This window comes from Hippocampus comes, unplaced genomic scaffold (assembly GCF_001891065.2).
Source record: "Hippocampus comes isolate QL1 unplaced genomic scaffold, H_comes_QL1_v1.1 scaffold307, whole genome shotgun sequence".
NCBI classification, from domain to species: domain Eukaryota; kingdom Metazoa; phylum Chordata; class Actinopteri; order Syngnathiformes; family Syngnathidae; genus Hippocampus; species Hippocampus comes.
In genome coordinates this window covers 31,182-50,957 of record NW_017805337.1, presented here as the reverse complement: position 1 = coordinate 50,957, position 19,776 = coordinate 31,182, and the positions used below count along the sequence as shown (strand labels likewise).

General features: G+C 47.1%; 3 protein-coding genes across 6 annotated transcripts in view; all 3 read left to right on the top strand.

The window, feature by feature from the left end:
• The window catches only part of b3galt2 (UDP-Gal:betaGlcNAc beta 1,3-galactosyltransferase, polypeptide 2), a 7,046-nt gene extending 2,689 nt beyond the window's left edge, over positions 1–4,357 (top strand). The window contains exon 2 of the mRNA XM_019871801.1: positions 2,208–4,357. Coding sequence (XP_019727360.1) covers positions 2,527–3,846 — 1,320 coding nt within the window. The 5' untranslated portion in view covers positions 2,208–2,526 and the 3' untranslated portion in view covers positions 3,847–4,357. The remainder of the gene's footprint in view (positions 1–2,207) is intronic.
• Positions 4,358–10,661: 6,304 nt separating this feature from the next.
• On the top strand, positions 10,662–13,381 carry glrx2 (glutaredoxin 2). Of its 3 annotated transcripts, none has more exons than XM_019871800.1 (4): positions 10,662–10,750; positions 11,444–11,510; positions 12,379–12,555; positions 12,846–13,381. In XM_019871800.1, the coding sequence occupies exons 2-4, from the start codon at positions 11,445–11,447 to the stop codon at positions 13,005–13,007; spliced, it is 405 nt and encodes a 134-aa protein (XP_019727359.1). In that variant the 5' UTR covers positions 10,662–10,750; position 11,444; the 3' UTR covers positions 13,008–13,381. The 3 variants fall into 3 exon arrangements, with proteins under 3 accessions (XP_019727359.1, XP_019727358.1, XP_019727357.1); XM_019871799.1 differs by lacking the exon at positions 10,662–10,750 and adding an exon at positions 10,757–10,946; XM_019871798.1 differs by lacking the exon at positions 10,662–10,750 and adding an exon at positions 10,973–11,359.
• A 1,359-nt stretch (positions 13,382–14,740) lies between these two features.
• Positions 14,741–18,840, top strand: uchl5 (ubiquitin carboxyl-terminal hydrolase L5). 2 transcript variants are annotated; one of them, XM_019871797.1, is made up of 12 exons: positions 14,741–15,007; positions 15,375–15,438; positions 15,514–15,619; positions 15,740–15,865; positions 16,213–16,274; positions 16,425–16,555; positions 16,665–16,728; positions 16,902–17,004; positions 17,935–18,048; positions 18,278–18,376; positions 18,487–18,548; positions 18,580–18,840. In XM_019871797.1, exons 1-11 carry the CDS (start codon positions 14,932–14,934, stop codon positions 18,529–18,531), a joined length of 990 nt encoding a protein of 329 aa, XP_019727356.1. In that variant the 5' UTR covers positions 14,741–14,931; the 3' UTR covers positions 18,532–18,548; positions 18,580–18,840. The 2 variants fall into 2 exon arrangements, with proteins under 2 accessions (XP_019727356.1, XP_019727355.1); XM_019871796.1 differs by having other exon boundaries at positions 14,742–15,007; positions 18,487–18,840.
• The last annotated feature ends 936 nt before the right edge of the window (positions 18,841–19,776 follow it).

The window sequence follows — 19,776 nt, the reverse complement described above, 5'->3', positions numbered from 1 at the left end:
GTGTCGGTTCAGCAAGATGCTTGACGCTTACGTAGTCTGAACAACAAATGAAGCTTTGCGGATTTTTGTCATTTATGTGTGGATTCTTTTATTGCTTTGCTTTTGGGTGTGTGTTGCTACCCACACCAGGGAGGGCGCCAGAGAGGGGGGGGTGCGTGTCACGTGGGAGAACAGGAATTTAGATGGAGGTGGTTAGCGCATGCGCCTCACCAAAATCTCTTTACTCCCTTAGCCTGCGTGGTTTTTCTCCGGGTACTCTGCTTTCCTCCCACATTCCAAAAACGTCCACTGTAGGTTGATGGAACGTGCTAAAATTTGTCCCTCGGCGTGATTGTGAGCGCGAATGGTTGTTTGTCTATGTGTGCCCTGCGATTGGTTGTGGCGACCAGTTCAGGGTGTAGCCCGCCTCCTGCCCGAAGTCAGCCGGGATAGGCTCCGGCACGCCCGCGACCCTCCTGAGCAGAAGCCGATTAGAAGTGTTGAGCAGGCATTCGAAGTGTGTTGGGGGAGCTGGATGTGAGCTGTGGCCCACAGCAGCTCCTGAATGAACGGTTGACCGTTGTCTTACTGTTTGTCGGAATGGCATCGGCGGCCGTGTCGTCCTCTTTGAGCACAAACGACGGCGTTATCGTCATTAATCTTTAACCCGTTTACTTTTTTCTTATTTTGATTCGGGGAAAAAAAAAAATCGTTACATTTACCGATATCGGCTGGTCCGAAATACACTTTTTAGCCAAAGCGGCCAGCCTTAATGCCTTACATGTCACTCACGCTGTTACATTTATTAGCTGGTGTCCCATCGGTGGTTTTTATTCATGCTGGTGTAAGTACTTGAATTGTAAAAAAAACCAAAACAACCAAAGGGCGATAATAGTGCAAGTCGATGAAACGCATTTATGGAGATGAGCAGGACGATGTCTGATCTTGCAGTGCAAGTGGCTCATTCTCAACCCTCCGCTGTTTTGTCCAGCGATCGTGTGGGTGTTCGGATGCGTATTTCAGCCTCCCCTTTTCTGTCCCTGTCCATGTGTAGCTTTGCGTGTGGCGGCGAGTAATGTCTGTGCGTGATGATACATCTCCAAGGAGGAAGCCTATTCACTATTTTTTTGACGCGTCACCATTCCGGTCTCATGTCTTTTCTTGACCTTTGTAAGATTTTTCATGAGCAGAATGCACTCAGGAAGTTTGTCCTTGTGAAAGCGTGATTAGCATGATGCTTCCCTTGTGATCAAAGATACGATCTTCGATGTTTCTTGTCAGTATCGGCGTATCTATGTGTGGGTTTGTACTGTCGATGATATATTCCTGCCTGTGCTCGCGGCCCGGGCGGTCTCATTTCGACAGCTACGCGGCGTTGATAAGCTTAAGGTGACTGCCGGGAAAAGATTGTCATCGCCACAGGCCGGCACGAGCTTTAGCGCCGTTGCCTGCCGGGACCCTGAAAAGACAGATGCAATTTCCTCCGTAGATGTCGCTCCTCGGCGGGGGGCTGATGACATGCACTCGGCCAAGCGCCTCCGCCGAGCCTTAGTCTGGGTCAGGTTGAGCAAACTTGCAATTTATACTTAGACTCAAGTTAGTGAGCTTTCAGGACACACACGCGTCACTGCATCATCAGGTGAGGCAAACGCATCCGATCGATGGGGTCCATTGAAATTGTTTTTATATCATGCCGTTTTTAGATCCCGGGCGCAAGTGTACTTTTACGAATTTGTAAATGCGCTTCCTTCGAGTTATTTTCTGATTTGGTCTGAAAACGCCGCGTGTGCCTTTCTGCCTCCTCACCGCAGTGCAGAAATCTCTCCGTGGCGTTTTTTCAGCCGTGCGCGCGGCGCATTTAATGCACGGCAGTTCTCCCCTCTCCAACAGCCCCGACGGTATTTTCCGATTGTCCTGTTCTCTCTTCTCACACGGCCACATCCCGAGAGTCTCGTTGCCTTCTCCGCCCTCGTCCAATCAAAGCCGCTACGACACTGCAGCGCCATATCGAGGCCTCGTCTCTCTTTTAAAACGTTGGATTATATGCTCCCAGAGAGCGAGTCGCAATAGTGGGCTACACAGAAGCCCGCCATTCGGAATGAAATTAGAAGAGGAATTGCATTAGGAGTGTCAAAGCAATACACGAAGTGAAATGATTCCTCTCCACGAGCAGAATTAGACAATTTACATGCACTGATCTTTTTTTCGTCTTTTGGTTGTCTCTTCAGATTTCAGATCGGAGGAAGTGAACCCGGTCGTATCCTGAAGGAAGCAAGGCGCACAACATGACTTTCTCATCTCCAGTTGCAAATAGAAATCCCGAAGGTCTCCAGGAGAAATCTTTGCCTTGTCAGTGCCACCGGGGCCACATTTGACCTTCACCGCGTGAACGTCCAAAGACTCCAACCGGACATTGTACTTGATCCTCCGACTCCAAGCGCACTGACGTTTTGGCAACCACATGTTTGAGGCCACTCCGTGCGACCGTCGCCGCCCATTCTCGCGCAGCAGCCGCAGCGGCCCCCCCGCGCAAGCCCGGCCTGCACCATGCAGTGGAGACGGCGACATTGCTGTCCCATCAAGATGACGTGGACGGCCAAGCGCTCGCTATTTCGGACCCACGTGGCGGGCCTCCTCTCACTGGCGCTGCTCTTTACCCTCTTTTCCTTTTTCAGCCGCCAGGACTGGCTGCCCGGCCGCAACGGGCCGCGGGAAAACCCGCTGGCCTACACTGTCAGGGGTTTCCGCGGTCCCAGGGGGGAGGCCAACCAGAGCAGCTCCGTTCGGGGCCTTTGGCGGGAGGCCGGTTTTGTAGCGCCGAAGCCTCCGCTCAATCTTAGCTCCCAGCCGGCGGGAGGGCCGGCCGGAGAGGCGGTTGGCGGAGGGGGGGGCGTCCGAATGGCCGCGATGGGACTCGGAGACTCCATGAGCACCAACAAGAGTTTGCAGAAGGAGCTGGACGCGGGAGGGAAGCTCAGCGCCCAGCCCTACCGCTACATCCTGAACCAGCCGTTCAAGTGCGGCGACGGCGCCCCCTTCCTCGTCCTGCTCATCGCCGCCGAGCCGGGCCAGGCCGACGCTCGTCACGCCATCCGCCGGACGTGGGGCAACGACAGCGTGGCCATGGGCCTGGGCTTCGTACGGCTCTTCCTGCTCGGCGTCGGAAAGAGCTCCGACGCCTTCCTTCAGAGCGGCATTGAGGAGGAGAGCCGCGTTTACCAAGACATCATCCAGCAAGACTATCAGGACACGTATTACAACCTGACCATCAAAACTTTAATGGCCATGAACTGGGTGGCGACGTATTGCCCGCGCGCCTCCTACGTGATGAAGACGGACAGCGACATGTTTGTCAATACGGAGTATCTCATTCAGAAGCTGCTGAAGCCCGAGCTGCCTCCCAAGCGGAGGTACTTCACGGGCTATCTGATGAGAGGCTACGCACCGAACCGAAATAAGGACAGCAAGTGGTACATGCCGCCGGAGCTGTACCCCAGCGAGCGTTACCCGACCTTCTGCTCCGGCACGGGGTACGTCTTCTCAGGGGACATGGCGGAACTCATCTACCAGGCCTCCCTCGGCATCCGCAGGCTCCACCTGGAGGATGTGTACGTGGGAATATGCCTGGCAAAGTTGCGCATCGAGCCGACTCCGCCCCCCAACGAATTCCTCTTCAACCACTGGCGGGTGTCTTATTCCAGTTGCAAGTACAGCCACCTCATCACATCGCATCAGTTCCACCCAAACGAACTGATCAAGTACTGGAACCACTTGCAGAGTAACAAGCACGATGCCTGCATCAACACGGCAAAGGAAAAGAACGGCAGGTACAGGCAACGAAGGTTCCACGGCGCGCGGCCTCCCTGATCGCATCGGGCTGCGTGCAGCCGACGGAGGACGTTTTTGACCTCAGCACAACTCACTGCGTAGGAAAAGTACATTTGTTTCGTTGGTATTGTGTACAGTCGATGCCTCGAACCGTTTTGGTTTCGTTTGGAGAGAAATGTCAAGTCTTGTATCCGTACGTACGTCTGCAAGGTGCGAGGACCGACGCATCGGTGATATGGAGCGTGGGCCCCGATGGTGCACGCTGAAAGTTGAGAGAGAGTATTCCACACAGATGCATCGAGAATTTAAAAAAAAAAAAAAAAGCTTCAAAAGTCACCGCCGATGTGTTTACACAGACAAAGGGAAATGTATATGTATTTTGTTGAAAGTTATACTACCTAAATATGAATGAAAATATCTTTGGCGTTGACCACTTTTCCTGACCTCTTTCTGTGTTTCTGTCAGTTTACGTTCCAGTTCAAATTCCAAAGCTTTATCTGCCATATCCTGTATTTTATCTAAAAAAGAAATAAACGTGAAAGAACACAAAGATGATTGATTGCGCTCGTATTTCTGCCCTTGATACACCAGCTAACGATAAAATGGACCGAGTTCATCCATCCATCCGTTTATATTCTGTTAAACACAGCACGGGGAGCTTGAGCTCATTCCAGCTGATTTTAGGTGAAAGGCGGCCTCCGCTCTGGACCGGGTGCCGGTAAGTCACAGCAGAGGTGAACAGAGCAGCTGGTATCAATGTTAATTCCATGATCACATTGCACGAGCTTCATTTGAATGGTTCAGAAACCCAAGTGAGATAAAAACGATCATCAGTCTTTGAAGAGTAGCATCAAACAATTTCTTTTAATAGAGTGATCTAAATATCGGCCATCTTTGCAGCACAGGCTAATTTGAAATTGTGCCAGGTTTTTGTGGTATGAAAATAGGCAAGAGACGGAGATCAAGAATTTCATGAAAGTCATCGCCTCTTTTCCACCAGGAATGTGACCTACCTGGACAACAGGGTGAAAACAGAGGGGGGTGTAAAAATAAAAGTCTCAGCTAATGCACGCAGTCATACGACGTTGTGCACACTCGCGCAATCACATGATCCCCGTGTCTATTTTTTCTGGGGTTTTTTTTATATATCCATCTTTTCTCTGATCTTTATCTTTTTTGTTTTGGTGTGAGATTTCATGTTTATTAGCTCTCGCTTTCAAGAATTCCTTATCCGACAACGAACATCTATGGGGTCAATTCATCACTGCTGTTAGCCACCAAATCATGAATTGTAAGATGTATTGCTGAACAAAAGCACCCATGTACAGTCACTATCTATTTTCTACGCCATTCATCCTGTTCATGGTCACGACAATCTGAAGCCTACCCCAACTGATGTCCGGCAAAAGGATTGGTCACCAGTCAATTACAGGGCACACATTTGCTTTCACATTTTCACTGAATGGGAACTCAACACACACTCGCTGCACACAAATCAGGTAAGTGTACCATCAATGGCTTGAAGAAAAAATTGACATTTTGGACATCACTTTTCGACATGTTCATCCCAAGGTATTTTTTTTTTTTTAAATGATAAAAAGGTCGTATTGGATAGGATTAATACAAGAACAAAATATTCCGATCCGGTTCTAGAATGCATAATGGGGGGGGATACAAACTCAAGGCAATGAATTAAGCATGAAGGTCATTGCTCTGGGGCATATATGACATTCTGCTGAAAAACGTATTTTTGGATTTCTAATTAAAGGATGAAAGGCTGTCAGTGGGACTTCTGCAACAAAACAAAAGAACCTGCACACAGTGACTGGAATAGCCCGATTGATCGCAGTGGCTTTCATCTTGTTTTGGAAAAGCGCTCTTGATGTGCGGGCTGGCGACAGAAATAACACACTAAATGCAAGCAGTGGCGCCTCTTCAGCAAGTCCAGTAGCGTAGGCCATGTTCTTCACAGAGTTAGCTATCTAGCTACCTAGCTAGCTAGCTTGTTTATCGATCTCGTTAGCTAGCCTGTCTATCTTCCTAGCTAGCTTGTATAGCTATCTAGCTAGCTAGCCATGTAGTTAGTTAGCTAGCCATCGGTAATGTATTCTGCGATCTGACAATACCTGTAAAAATAACATTGGTTTGATTTAAAAAAAAAGTTTTTCTAAATATGACCCACCCATCCCCACCCCCACCCAAGAGATTGCCATGGATATGAACCATTCTGCAATTCAAGTGAGTTTTGAATATCCAATTTATTTGTGATTACAGTATATCCAAGAATCTATGTCGAGGCCACTGAAATTCTCAAGTTGGAGGAGGAGACTTACAAACAGACTTCATGATTTCAGAGGGACATGGGGTGTCTTTAGAAAAGAAAGAGGAAGTTGAAACAGATGAGTCTGAGATTCATGTTATCCTGTCGCCAGATATCATCGGAAGCACAAAATATTGCATAAAAACAGTGTGAAAGATTTGTGCCGAGCAGGAAACCCACCGTCACTCCAATATCAAGTCGACTCAAGTTCGTGCTGAATTTTCAAATGCTACTTTGAGTGTTTCCAAAAGTACTCGATAGCCTTTCAAAGAACAAAGCAATTGTCAAGGAAATAACAACTACCGGTACCTTTCTCCAATCTGATTTGATTCTAGATGGTGCAATTCTGGCATACTCGACCCCGCTTTTCACTGCCCGCCGCCATTTGTAATGATTAAAGTCATGGCTAAAAATGAGAGGCGATTGGGAACGAGACTAGGTCTCATTCATGCGTGTCCTCTTGCAATCAGACCGCTCGATGACTTGCATCCGGCTGCACTCGGCCTTTCCACGAATAATGAAAATGGGTGAGGCAAAAAAAAAAAAAAAAGTGAATAAGAAAGGAGAGAGCGGGCACAGACAGGTGAGAATATATATATATATATATATATATATATATATATATGTGTATGTATGTATGTATGTATACATATACCCGGTATATATGTTTTTTGGAATGTGGGAGGAAACTGAAGTAAAATCACAAATTACAATCAAAACAAACTCTTTGGAGAGTTTCGATGCATTTGTGCGGAAGTCTGCAAAAAATGGTGAGGTGGAGGTCTCCACAGAGGCCAGATGGTCAACTCGTATTTTCCCCGGGATGGGTCATTGTCATAATCATCCTTTCGTGAAGCCGTGCAAAGATGCTTCGCTCGTTTTGTTTTTCTCAAATCAAGTTTGATGATACGTCACTCCGTTGCCGTCCAGGTTTTATTTTCTCCGTGACGGATCCTCTTGGATCCTGGCGCTCTGTTTATTTCACGCATGCTTGCATGGAGCTTCTGAATTTCGGACGCTCCATCTCTAGTGGCACGCCACCCTCCTCCTCCTCCTCTCTTCTTCTCATTGTCATGCAAAGAAACGGTTCCTCCACAAGGTCAGCTCTTGCATGCGATGTACGACATCGGCTGCAGTTCGCCAGGGCCGCCCTGCGGAGCAAATCAAGTCGGCTGCGCGGAAAACGGGAGCGCTTGTCACTTGCAGGAGAGATACAGTGCGGCATCGGAAAAGTGTCCACAGCAGCTCGCACTTTTCCTTTGTTGTCGTTGTCATGTTACAGCCTCGTTCCAAAAAGGGAATACGTTTATTCCCCCACCCCCAACCCCTCTTCCCACACAGGAACGCTGCAGCTCTGACAAGGTGACATCCCTTCCCTGACTCCGGCCCTTCGCCCCGATCATTTAATTGAGATGGGCGGCCAGCTCAAGCAAGAGTCCCGGTGGTTCCAGTCGTCAACGTGGCAGAAATGTGTCGGTATCCTTCCTCGGGACTTTCCAAATGCGCCCTCGGTCAAGGCGTGAAATTGGGATGGAACAACGACAAGAGGAAGACAGTCATTTCGAGAAGAGGAAACCGGAAGCTTTTTTTGTTATGTTTTGCAGCGATTCTGCAGAGAATATTTCCTGATGATTTCTGTGAATGTCTCAAAGTCACTTAAAGTAATCAAGTGACTTTCAACGATCTTTAGGCCCATTCTTCAAAATGAGCCTTGCTAACACAAAATAGGAATACAAAGAGAAAAACAGGCCTTACACATTCACTATTTCTTTTTTTTTTTTTTTTAATTTGGATGTACAGCAGCGGCGTCACTATTTGGCAGGGCAAAAGCCCCCTGAGAATATTGGGAGCCCCCCGCCCCCCCAAAAAATTTGCACATAATTAAAATGTGTTCAGACAGGGGTGTCCAAACTTCTGACCGGGAGCCGTTTGCAGCCCACTATCCATTTTTCAGTGCAGTGCCACTCAACTGTTCTGTTGGTCAGCGTGTCACTATACGTCGCTGGCGTGGATAGATGAACAAGGATTTATTTCTAAAGGACAGCTGAAATATAATCGTCAGCATGCCGTGAAGATGTTTTCTCTTTGTGTGCTGCATTTAAACAGACCGGGCTCAAAATGTAACGTGGCCTCGAATATTTACCGAGTGTCGTAGCTTCGCTCAATTTGTGGAAAAGCAAATTCTTCATCTTTTATTTTGCCGTTTGTGACATTGGTGCTCGCGTGCCACATTCACTCATAACCTGTGCATCTCCAGGGGACCGGCCCGCCCCCGTCCATAAAACCTGCTGACGCCCCTGATGCACAGTCTCAGATGAATCCGTGCAAATAGGAGGGGGAAAACAGTGCGGCGGTTGACGGCATTTCAACAGGGCGGCTGTCAAAGTCACACTGAATAGATTTGCGGTCTTTTTCAGCATGTGAACTGCTGCACAGCACATGCACAGGAGAAGCCATAGCAACGCACGTTACGGTACCTGCATGGCTGATTTCATTTCCATGGCAACCGGGGATTGATCCCTTGAGTTATGCGGCGAGAGAAACAATATTAATGACTGAGAGGCAGCAGTGGAGGATGCCAAGTGACGACATGGTTGGGGCTACTCAGCTCATGTGCGAGTGCAGCCGCACCGCGCCGATAACAGCGGGCTGAATCATTTGTGGTGTTGCCTGCACGCCTACTGCAAGTTTCATGGCTGTTTTAAAATTACGGCTCCACTGACCTCCACTGATCGCGGGCCGCTGAAAAATGGATGGTGGGCCGCAAACGGCCCGGGCCGTAGTTTGGACACCCTTGATTTAGCTCAAGCGCATGTAGTTCAAGAGTCCGGAAATTCCTCACATGCAAAAATAAGAGGCGAGCTGATGCGGCAACTTGAACGGATTTCTTTTCCAATCGTCATGTTGCTGAAGTCACAATCGTCCACCCTCTGCATTCTTTTACCTCAGTAGAAATGCGCTAGACATCATTTGTCACTTGTGTTTCTTTCTTTGAAAGCAGTTTTGAATGCAACCGTTTGTTCTAATCCAGAGCGAGTGTATCTCTCTAAGATCCATTATTGCGTCAACATCATTATCTGACTTTGGGCCAAAAAGCAAGCAATTAAACTTATTCTGGTGTGCCGGTGTGCTCTCTCCAAAAGATTATCGGGCCTCTGATAAAATGTTTACTGGAGCACGGGTTCCTGCTGTAGTTAAAAAAAAAAAAAAATCCCATTGAACACTTGCAGTTTGCTCTGGGGCCTCCGAGGAGCTGATAAAATGACACTGGGGGAATGAATTGTTCAAGAAAAGAGAGTTGGGTGCAAGGCGGATGGGGGACTTCCTCAGCCAACAGGGCAGCATCAACGATTGCTGCAGGCCTTCCACACACCAACGGCGGCAGTTTGCTAATCTACGTTGGCCCGCGACGCCTCAAGGGTGAGGACGAGTCGAGATCAAGGCGGCACCACGAGCAGCTACGCCCGACATTAACCGTCTTTTTTTTCCCTTTCCCCTTTTTGAATGCAAATTCAGACTGACTAGCGCTCGTGATTCGCTGAATTAAATGAAAGCGGTCGGACAAAAAAGACACGAACAATTTATAGACTTTTGGCACAGCAGACTCATTATTTTTAATAAATGATCCTCAATTGCGATATGTTTTGGCTGCATCTTAATTGGGGCACAGCACAACGAAGCAACTGTGCCCTCTTGTGGATAAAACGGATATAGCACACATCATCAGACTTGCTTTCACTCACGACTGCTGAATGAAATGGATAAGTTAATGTAATGTAATGTAATGTAATGCAAAATTAACTACAGTACTATTTTCGTGGTTCCGAGTTTTTCCAATAAGAACGATGCGCGCTTACACATCGGAATCTCCAATAATCTTAGAAAAAGTCGCTAGATTTGTCGCTAATCGCTAGAGGGGTCCGAAAACTCGCTAAATATTGCTAGAAAGTCGCTAAATTGGCAACATTGCTCGAGTCTGTAACAATACGTAAGACAAATTGTAATCAAGTCTTCAGATAACAACCGCCGCTAGGGGGCGACCTACGGCTTCTGTGTGTGTTTGTGACAGAGAACGCTGCGCTGACTTCTTGTGCATGCCTGAGCTGAATAAATGCCTATCCTATTGGGCCAGGCAAAGGAATACGGACTCCATTTATGTGTGATAACTACACATTAGAACGGCGTTTTTACTCACTGGTCTGTTTGTCAAACCGCATCTGCTCAGCAGGGCCTCAGTCACAGAAGATCCAAATCAATTTCTTAGCAGCAAAAAGTCGGTCAATGTGTGCCACGACTTTTCTGCTGTGAGACGGAAGTATTGAAAAAAAAGAAGAGTCTGTTTGATTCACGTCTAAATCAACAACTCGTGTAAAACATGTTTTTACCTTTCTTGTTACCAACAAATTTGAGAAATTCAATGCAACAATCCATATAAATCCAAAACACCTTAAGACATGGCGTAAACTTCAAACATTTGGCTGTGTGATCATGACATTTCCAAAATAAAAAAAAAACAAAACGCGACAATATTGCAATCCCCTCCATTACCGTCACGTGGGAGTTGTGACGTAAATTAGCTGCGTCAAGAAGACGTTCGGTTACTACTTCCGGTGTTGGTGAAAGGTAGGACTAAGTGAACGTAAACAAACATGTGACGACATATACGAGTGCTATACAGTTAGGGAGTATCTTTTTACACTAACTGCATGTTTTACCCGTTAAAGTTATAAGACTTTTTGGGGCCTTTTGTAGTTTTTTTTTCGTCGATGTTTTCTCGAGCCGGATGGTGTTTTCGAGCGGCATGGACCCGATGTCGCAGGTTATTCATTGCCAAATTCACTCATTTGCTGTATCATACATTACACACGTAACATTTCTCCCCTTGAGACAGCCGGGATTGAATTAAACAGCGCCGAACATTCGATTTGGAACAGATTAGCTCCTCTGCGGCGCCCTATCAAATGAGTCGGTGCTCCATCGTGAGGTGCTACTCAAAAATGTGAAGGCGTTCCCTACATCACCCACTTTGGTTTCTAATCCTGGATTAACCACATGCATCACGCTTGTGCAAAGCAGTTGCTCACGGCATGGAAACGAGTGAAACAAAGCATCACCCAAACGCGTCAGCTACATGACCATAGCCATGGACCTATGGAAGTTACGATCAACAACTCCGTACTTATATTTCATACTTACTTTCACCCATTCTTGTGATCTAGTGCCATTTTCAAGGTTATAAGAAGCACTTTCTATGCTTGCTGTAGTAGTCAGTGTGAAGCCTTTTGTTTCAAGTTCCTGCTTTTCGTCTCGTTTCAGAATGGGGAATTTTGCATCTTCCACAACAGGAGGATCAACCAGTACAGCTTGTGTGAAGTTTGTTCATGTAAGTAGACCCTAATGCCTTACTACATGTATTAATAATTTATCTATGTATACACACACTACTCACAAAAAGTTGGGGATATTTGGCTTTTGGGTGAAATTTCAGGACGAGCCTTAAATGCATTCAAACCTTTACAGGTGAACTTCATGTGACCTTCTCCAAGCTTTTGGGTTCCCATGTCCATTGTCCAACTGTTCAGTGTTTCTGTACTTTTTGCACAATTTGCTGTTCTTTAACAAGCAGCTTAACAGCAAAACTCACAACAGGCGTTTGTTTGATCCGACCTATAATTGTTCCGGTTCAATTGTCATTGTGGCCCTTCACTAAAAACACGGGCCTAATTTCATCTTCATGGACAACAACGCTCCATCTTAACGAGGTCGCAACATTAGGCAACGGCTGTTGGAAACTGGAGTACCTCCAATGGAGTGGCCTGCACTTTCTCCAGACCTGAGTCCTGTTGAAAACCTGTGGGATCAGCCGAGGCTCAAAATTTTGCACCCCAGAACCTCCGTGACCTGAGGGCTGCTCTCAGCAGACAATACCGCGACCTGAGAGCATACATGAGACGTCGTCGTCAAGCCGGAATGGAGGCTCAGGGGCACATGACGAGTGATTGAGACATTGACACTTTTGGTTGTGGTGTACCCACCATCGTTGTTAACTTTTCTTTCAGTGAATGGTTTGAGATGAGGAAATCGGCAGCGCACCCTTCTACTTAAATGTCCCACTTTCATCATCATATGATATCACTGTAGCGTGAAGTTTTTCCGTAAATGTCAGCCAAATATCCCAAACCTTTGTGTATGTGTGTGTATATATTTATATGGAAAAGTGATACAGTCCATATTTTTTTCAAACCTTTCAGGAATTGGTTTCACAGAATTGCGTTGTGATATTTTCCAAGACCACATGTCCATACTGCAAAATGGCAAAAAACGTGTTCAATGAAATAGGCGCCACGTACAAAGTCATTGAACTTGATGAACACGATGATGGGAGGAGATTACAGGAGGCCTTAGCTCAGATGACCGGTGTCAGAACGGTAAGAACCTCATTAGCTTTTGTTTGTGGATTTCTTTCCTTAAAAAAAGGAATAAAATCCTGTTTGTCACCTTAATCATGCAATATCATGGATCTGTATACTTCATTATGTCATAAGTTTTTCTGTATCACGCAGAGCTTTGTTTTACTCTACATGGAGATGCAGTATGTTTTGGGCAATGATTTGGGCAGGATAAAGTTTGAGAGCGGGCGGACAAAGACAAAAAAGAGCTGAGAAAAAAAATGACTGGTATCTATCAACACACCTCCGGACAAAATGTGTGTGTTCAGGTGCCGAGAGTCTTCATTAACGGAAACTGTATCGGGGGCGGCTCCGATACCAAACAGCTCCATCAGCAGGGCAAGTTAGTGCCGCTGATCAATCAGTGCGCTCCCTGCTGCGCTCCCGACTCCGAAGGCTCAGGAAGCGGACGGTTCGGATCTGCAAAATGACTAACCGTTCTTTTGATCTCTTTCAGTGGTCTATTTATAAATGCTGGCTAAACCTTGCGCTACAAGCTGTATGTTGCTGTTGTTGTTGTTCTTCTTATTTATCCAAGTACACTTAAGACTTGATCGTGCAACACATTTTTCCTCCAAGAGTTGACAATATTCAGCTTTCACACGTTTGTTGAAGCGTCCAGCAATGTCGCACTTCTTGTTTTAGTCGTCACCGAAAACTCCTCGGTGATCGCGTTTTACTTTCGGACGCTGTGAAAAAGGTTCCAGGACGCGGTCTGTATCATGTAACAAATGAAACAATGCCTCTCCTATGTGTTATTTCGCGGGGCTCATCATCACAAATAAAATGTGATTGCAAAATGCAATGACTGCGTGGCGATGTGCTTTACTTTTGTCTGGCTTTCGACGGTGGTGTTGAAGGACTTTTGGCTCCGAACGCATTCACATCAAGTGGGACATATTTGACAGCTGCAGATCCGACGTCCAATAACTCCTGTTCTAATGATGTATCTTTCTTGTTTATAAAAGCCTTTCTTTTCTGCACCAACTGTACAACTGTTCTCGTCTTGTATTCTACCACTGATCACTTTAGCTCTGCTTGATACTTTGCACATTGTCTCACAGTTGTCATTGGGTTGTACCACCGCTCAACGGGTCACTTACATTATGGAATGTCCTTCCATACGTGTTTGTCATGTCCTTGTTTATGATGAAACTCGTGCGGCGTGTACTACCGGAGACAAATTCCAGTGTGTTCTTACATACTTGGCCAATAAAGATGATTCTGATTCTGACATTTGAAACTGTTGTAGACCCCTGCACATCTCTCTCTCTCTCTCTCTGCCATCATATGATTTATCGGTGGACTTTTGTATGAAGTAGGATAAGTACGGCATTATTTATTTTCCATTTGTTTTTTTTTTAACGTTGTGTGCATGTACTGCACCTGTGTAGCGCACGTTTTATGGGGAAATGTCTACAATGTACATATGTCTAACTTGAGATACATTTCTTCATTGAATGTATTTTTCAGGTTTTTTTGAAGCTTAATTTATTTCTGTGTGTCAGGCGACACTGCGTTAACAACAACACATATTAATTGGAGGTCATTCCCTCTAGTGTTTGGTGTATGCTCTTAGAAACACAGTGATCCCTCGCTCTAACGCGGTTCCCTTTCCGCGGCTTTGCTGTTTCACGGATTTTTTTACTGCAATTTTTTAATGCTTTTAACCCTTTAAATCAGAATTTGTCGGCGGCGCCGCATGTCAACAGTACAGTATTTCCAAAAACTATTATAGTTATTTGTTGAAAACGTTTGTTTCTTTTTTTGTAATTGGGCCTGAAAACAGGGTTTGGTCTTTGATTTCATTGTGTGTATATAGTTAAGTATTGTATAATAACTGTACAAAAATAAAGTTCACTACTTCACGGATTTCACTTATCACTGGTTCTTTTTGGAACGTAACCCCGCGATAAACGAGGGAATACTGTAATTTAAAGAAAAAAAAAAAAAAGGTTTATCAAATGGAACAGCGGTAACCCCCGCGATAAACGAGGGATTACTGTAATTTAAAAAAAAAAAAGGTTTATCAAATGGAACAGCGTGATTGGCACGAATGACTTGCGCTTGTCAGCAATTGTTGGCGACATGAAACGTCCTCAGTGAGAACGCACGTTTCGATTTCGTGATTCCGAACGTGCACGAAACCTCGCGAAGAGGAAGACCAGCCGAGCGCTGTTGCAATTTGCCGCCGCCGCGCGACAAAACGAGCGCACCCCTGCCCCCGGTGAACGCACGGTGGCGGTCTCCATCCTGCGGGGAAGCCCGAGTGAGTGACATTAGCTTGACTGCGAGGAGTTAGCTTTGCATCCAGTCCATGTGCCCTGTTATCTTGAGCGAATAACGCTGTCGATCATGGCCGCGAGCGCGGGTGAGTGGTGTCTCATGGAGAGCGACCCCGGGGTATTCACGGAGCTGATCAAGGGTTTCGGTGAGTGATTTCAGCTTGAGTTGCGCATTCGGCGCCGCCGATCGGCGCGGCTAACCATTGTAGCCCGCTGCGCTCGAGCTACGGCCACCCGCTCTTCGTTTTGGCATCTCGACTGCGCAAATGAAAAGGCAAGGCCGGCTCCGAAGCGGCGCCGTCCCGTGCCATGCCGGCGACGTGGCATATTTTACTCCCGTGTGGAACGTTTTCCGCGCGACGCCACTGACGACAATAAAGCAGCGCGCTAATTGGTTAGCATTACTCAGCGTTCAAATGTACGGCGCGTGAAAATCAGCCCTCGCTGCGCTTCCAAACCTCAATGCCGAACGTACCGAGAGGAGTTATTCGAATTGCTTTTGTGTCACTCTAGGCTGCAAAGGGGCACAGGTTGAAGAGATCTGGAGTATGGATCCAGAGAACTTTGACAACTTGAAGTATGGATCAGTCACTGCGCCGAGCTCGCTCGCATGCCAAAGACGTGCGTTTTTCATTTCCGCGCTCTCTCGCAGGCCCGTCCATGGATTGATCTTCCTGTTTAAGTGGCAAGCGGGTGAAGAGCCAGCGGGATCCATCGTACAGGATTCAAGACTCGACCACATCTTCTTTGCCAAACAGGTGCGCCGGTGTACACCGCGACCCTCTTCTAAGTTTCTCGATTTGTCATCAACTCAACGATGATGACAGATAAATCCAGTTTCACTGTAGTCATCATTTGACTGACTTGTGTGATTTCAGGTCATCAACAACGCTTGTGCCACACAGGCCATCGTCAGTGTCCTGCTCAACTGCGCCCACCCCGACATGCTGCTTGGAGAGACGCTCACCGAGTTCCGAGAGTTTTCGCAGAGTTTTGATGCTGCGGTATGCTCATTTGCATTTTGGATTTCATGAAAAATGGCTGGCGAAATTTGGGTTGCGTCTATTCTTTGGTCAGCACTTTAGGATTTCAACTTGGATATCAGTTGGTCAGCGTGCAGATTTTATAGCCGCCTCTCTTTATCTCTCCTGAAAGCGGTGATGCGAAGCAACACTTTTGATCGTCTTGGCTTCAATCTTCAGCCAGAAAGCCATACTTTAATGCAAAGCGAATTAATACAACATCAAAATTGTATTTATTTTTTTTTTGCTGCATCCCTCCACGACGACGGTTTAAATGTAAATGTCGGGAACTGTCGGTGGTATAACTCTGCTTCCGCTTTGGTCCTCAGATGAAAGGTTTGGCTCTGAGCAACTCTGAAGTTATCAGACAAGTTCACAACGGCTTTGCCAGGTAACTGCGTCGCTTGCATTTTATCTGCAACGGATTCTTTGGCGTTGATTAAAAAAAAAAATTAAAAAAAAGCCAAACATTCAGTTTGTAGCACCTTCATTTGAATTGGCAGTTATCATCTTATTTGGAACTCTTTGTCATCATTTCCAGGCAGCAAATGTTTGAGTTTGACGCCAAATCATCCGCCAAGGACGAGGACGCCTTTCACTTTGTGAGTTATGTTCCTGTCAACGGTCGACTTTATGAGTTGGATGGACTTCGAGAAGGACCCATTGACCTCGGTAAGCATGCAAGTGTCATCACCGGGTTGGTGGCGTCAACCGCGAAAGGCTGCCGGTGGAGAGGGCCTCAGAAACCTCAGGAACAAACATGTTTCTGTTTTTCTACCAGGTGCCTGCAACCAGGATGACTGGATCAGCGCCGTCCGTCCGGTCATCGAAAAAAGGATACAAAAGTGAGTAACTCCACAAACGCACACTTTCATGGACGTAGAGCCGGAGACATACACGTTGTCATGGACACGCACCCGGCAATGAAATTTGCCCCACCACAGCAAGCGCTCAAAAGATTCTCGTCTCTTTTTTTTGCCTTTGTGCTCTTAACGCGACCCAATTGCATTCGCCTCAGGTACAGTGAAGGCGAAATTCGTTTCAATCTGATGGCCATCGTGTCCGACCGGAAGATGATATATGAGAGGAAGATTGCCGAGCTTCAGACTCAGCTTACTGAGGTGAGAAAAAAAAAAACACGCCAGGGTCCCTCGCGTCATGGCCACACTCGTTGCCGTGCGGCTCCTCAGAAATGACGCCGACTTTTGCGAAAGTTCCGACAACAGTGCAAGCGGACACGTTAGCCCGTGGTGGCCTTGGCTCCCACGCCGCTCGCAACTTCACTTTGACTCGGCGGGAAACTTTTTGGGGGCTTCAAATCACAATTACTATCCGTTACCATGGCAACCAAGCCACGGTGCCATTTTCGGGATGTTGTTTTGCACGATGCCGATGCACCTACCGGGAGCGTGCCTTGAGCGCCCTCCCTCACGCCCGCCCTTCCCACCCATCAGTCTGTCATGCGGACGCCTCACCCAAGTGACAAGGCAACAGATTTTGGAACGCCGTCCGTAGATCAGGCGCCCCGTCCATTTTGGAGAAAATTGAAGAGTTTGAAGTGTGCCTTTTTGGGACGTGAAAATACGATAACGTGGCACGCTCACGAAACAACTGCAGGAATGAATGTTGACCAACGTTGTGGCTCACTTGCTGTTCACCCCAAGCCTTAATTTGTTGTCTCATGGACTTTGTCCTCATCTTTGTCTTAGATGAGGCAATTCATCGCACTGCCAGTCGCGCGCGTTTTTTTTTTTTTTTCCATGACAAATGTCATCTCGCACAGTCATTCTGACAACACGCCCGGCCGGGGTGAAAGCCTGAAGCACGGAAGGTCAGCAGAAACGGTTTTGTTTATTGTTTCGCGTGTACGCTTCAAGACGGCACTGCCACCGATGAAAATGACAGACCCTCTGCTATTTCATTTTTGACGAGGGGTCTGATCGTTTGGAGGCAAAGAGCAGGTGCGAGAAGGCAAGCCATCGAAGCGGCTTTGCAAGTGCGCGGATCGCGCCGCCATCTGAGCGAATGTCCTTTCTGTGGCTCGTTTCCAGGATGAGCCGATGGACACGGACCAGAGCAGCACGTTTCTCAGCTCCATTCAGTCCGAGATTGCAAAGTACCACCTCCTTATCGAGGAAGAAAATCAGAAACTGAAAAGATACAAGGTCGGTGCCGACTCAGCAGTTTTGTCGGAATGTCATTTATTTGTTGTCATTGTCATTCGTCACGCTCGACGCTGGCGTTTGATTTTGGCATGCACGTGTCTCTGTAATGGTCGTAATCAACGCTGGCTGCTGATTGTTTCTTTGTTTTTTTTTTTTTTCCCCCGAGACTATTTTTAGTCACGTCCTTCTTTTCCATTCCTCTCCTTTTGTGTTGACCGGATTGTGACAGGTTGAAAACATTCGACGGAAGCACAACTATCTTCCATTCATTATGGAGTTATTGAAGACATTGGCCGAGCACCAGCAGTTAATACCTTTGGTGGAGAAGGTGACTTGCATTTGTCTTTTGTTTGGTTTTTTTTTTAGCTTTGTGGTTCGAGCCACACTTAATGAAAGACGGATTGTTTTGTTGACTTCCTCCCATTTCTCTTTCACCAGGCAAAGGAGAAACAGAGTGCTAAAAAAGCCCAGGAGGCCAAGTAATCGTAATCGTCGCTATCGCCGCACTGGAGAAGCCGCACACGCATGCAGGCCTCCCTCCAGTCATGACTTTTTTTTTTTTTTTTTGCCTGTGAGCCACCGACAAATTCTCCGCAAACGCCACATTCACGTCCATGGCCACGGGTGTCCTGTAGCATGTTCTTCCTGGTATTTGTCTGCATCCAGACTTCAGAAATGCGGTGCAGGAGAAGAGACTCTCCATGTGTTCATCAGATGATGTGCATGATCGAAGGAAACGTGCGCAAATTGTCTTATTTTCATAATAAAAATGTCAAGAAGTTTGTAAACAGGTGTCGTCGTGTCACAGCAATGGGGACAAAAACGGAGTCCAAAAGTTGATCTGAATTAAAACTGGCAATTTAAAAGGGATGTAAAAATGGTTGCCAGTCCGCGAATGGCATGGACTTGTCTCAACCGGTCTGTGACACAAAAGAGACTCTTGTCTCTTTATTTGTCATTGCCAGCAGATTTTCCCGCGCGGAGAAATGAACTAACATTTTCTTCTCTACGAGTGCGTAGTGTGTCGTCTACAGTCCGCCGGCGCAGTTTTCGTTGGCCGGTTAATCGAATCCAATGACGATGGTTGGCCGCCGGTGTAACGAGGCATGGACACTCCGTCTGTTGGGCAGTTGGGGGGGGGGCGGGTGTGAGCGCCACTAGCCAGGTGTGTGCCACAACTCGAGCACGAGTGGGTCGTTATCGAGCGGTTAACGCGCAACGTGATGATTCACCTTCACGGGGCACTGGACCTTCTGTGGCCTCTGGAGCGCGCAAGATGAAAAGTGCTCCAATCCACGCGAGAATGATTGGAGTCAAACTTTGGGGTTGCTCCACCCACCCAGAGTGCACGAGGGTGCGCAAATGACAGATTGGAGCGGACGGGAGAATGCTCACAGCCAGAAAAGCATGCGGGTCCCAACCTGCATGCTTTTCTGGCTGTTCTCTGACCTGACTGTCGGCTGCTGAAAAACAGGATCCGTCACGCAAATGAATGGAAGAATGAAGCCAAGACGGATGAACGGAGACATCCGCGACACAACACCTACATATCTGCAGGAATATTATTCTTGCGTGACCCTTGTGAGTAGACTTGACCTTAGAGCAGCTCCGAGCAGGTCAAAGTTGTGGCGCAAGTAGCGGAACACGGTTTCGGTGATTCTGAACGCCGTGGATGTATTCATTCATTCATGTATTTCACACAGAAATATGACAACGGTGTGCATGGAA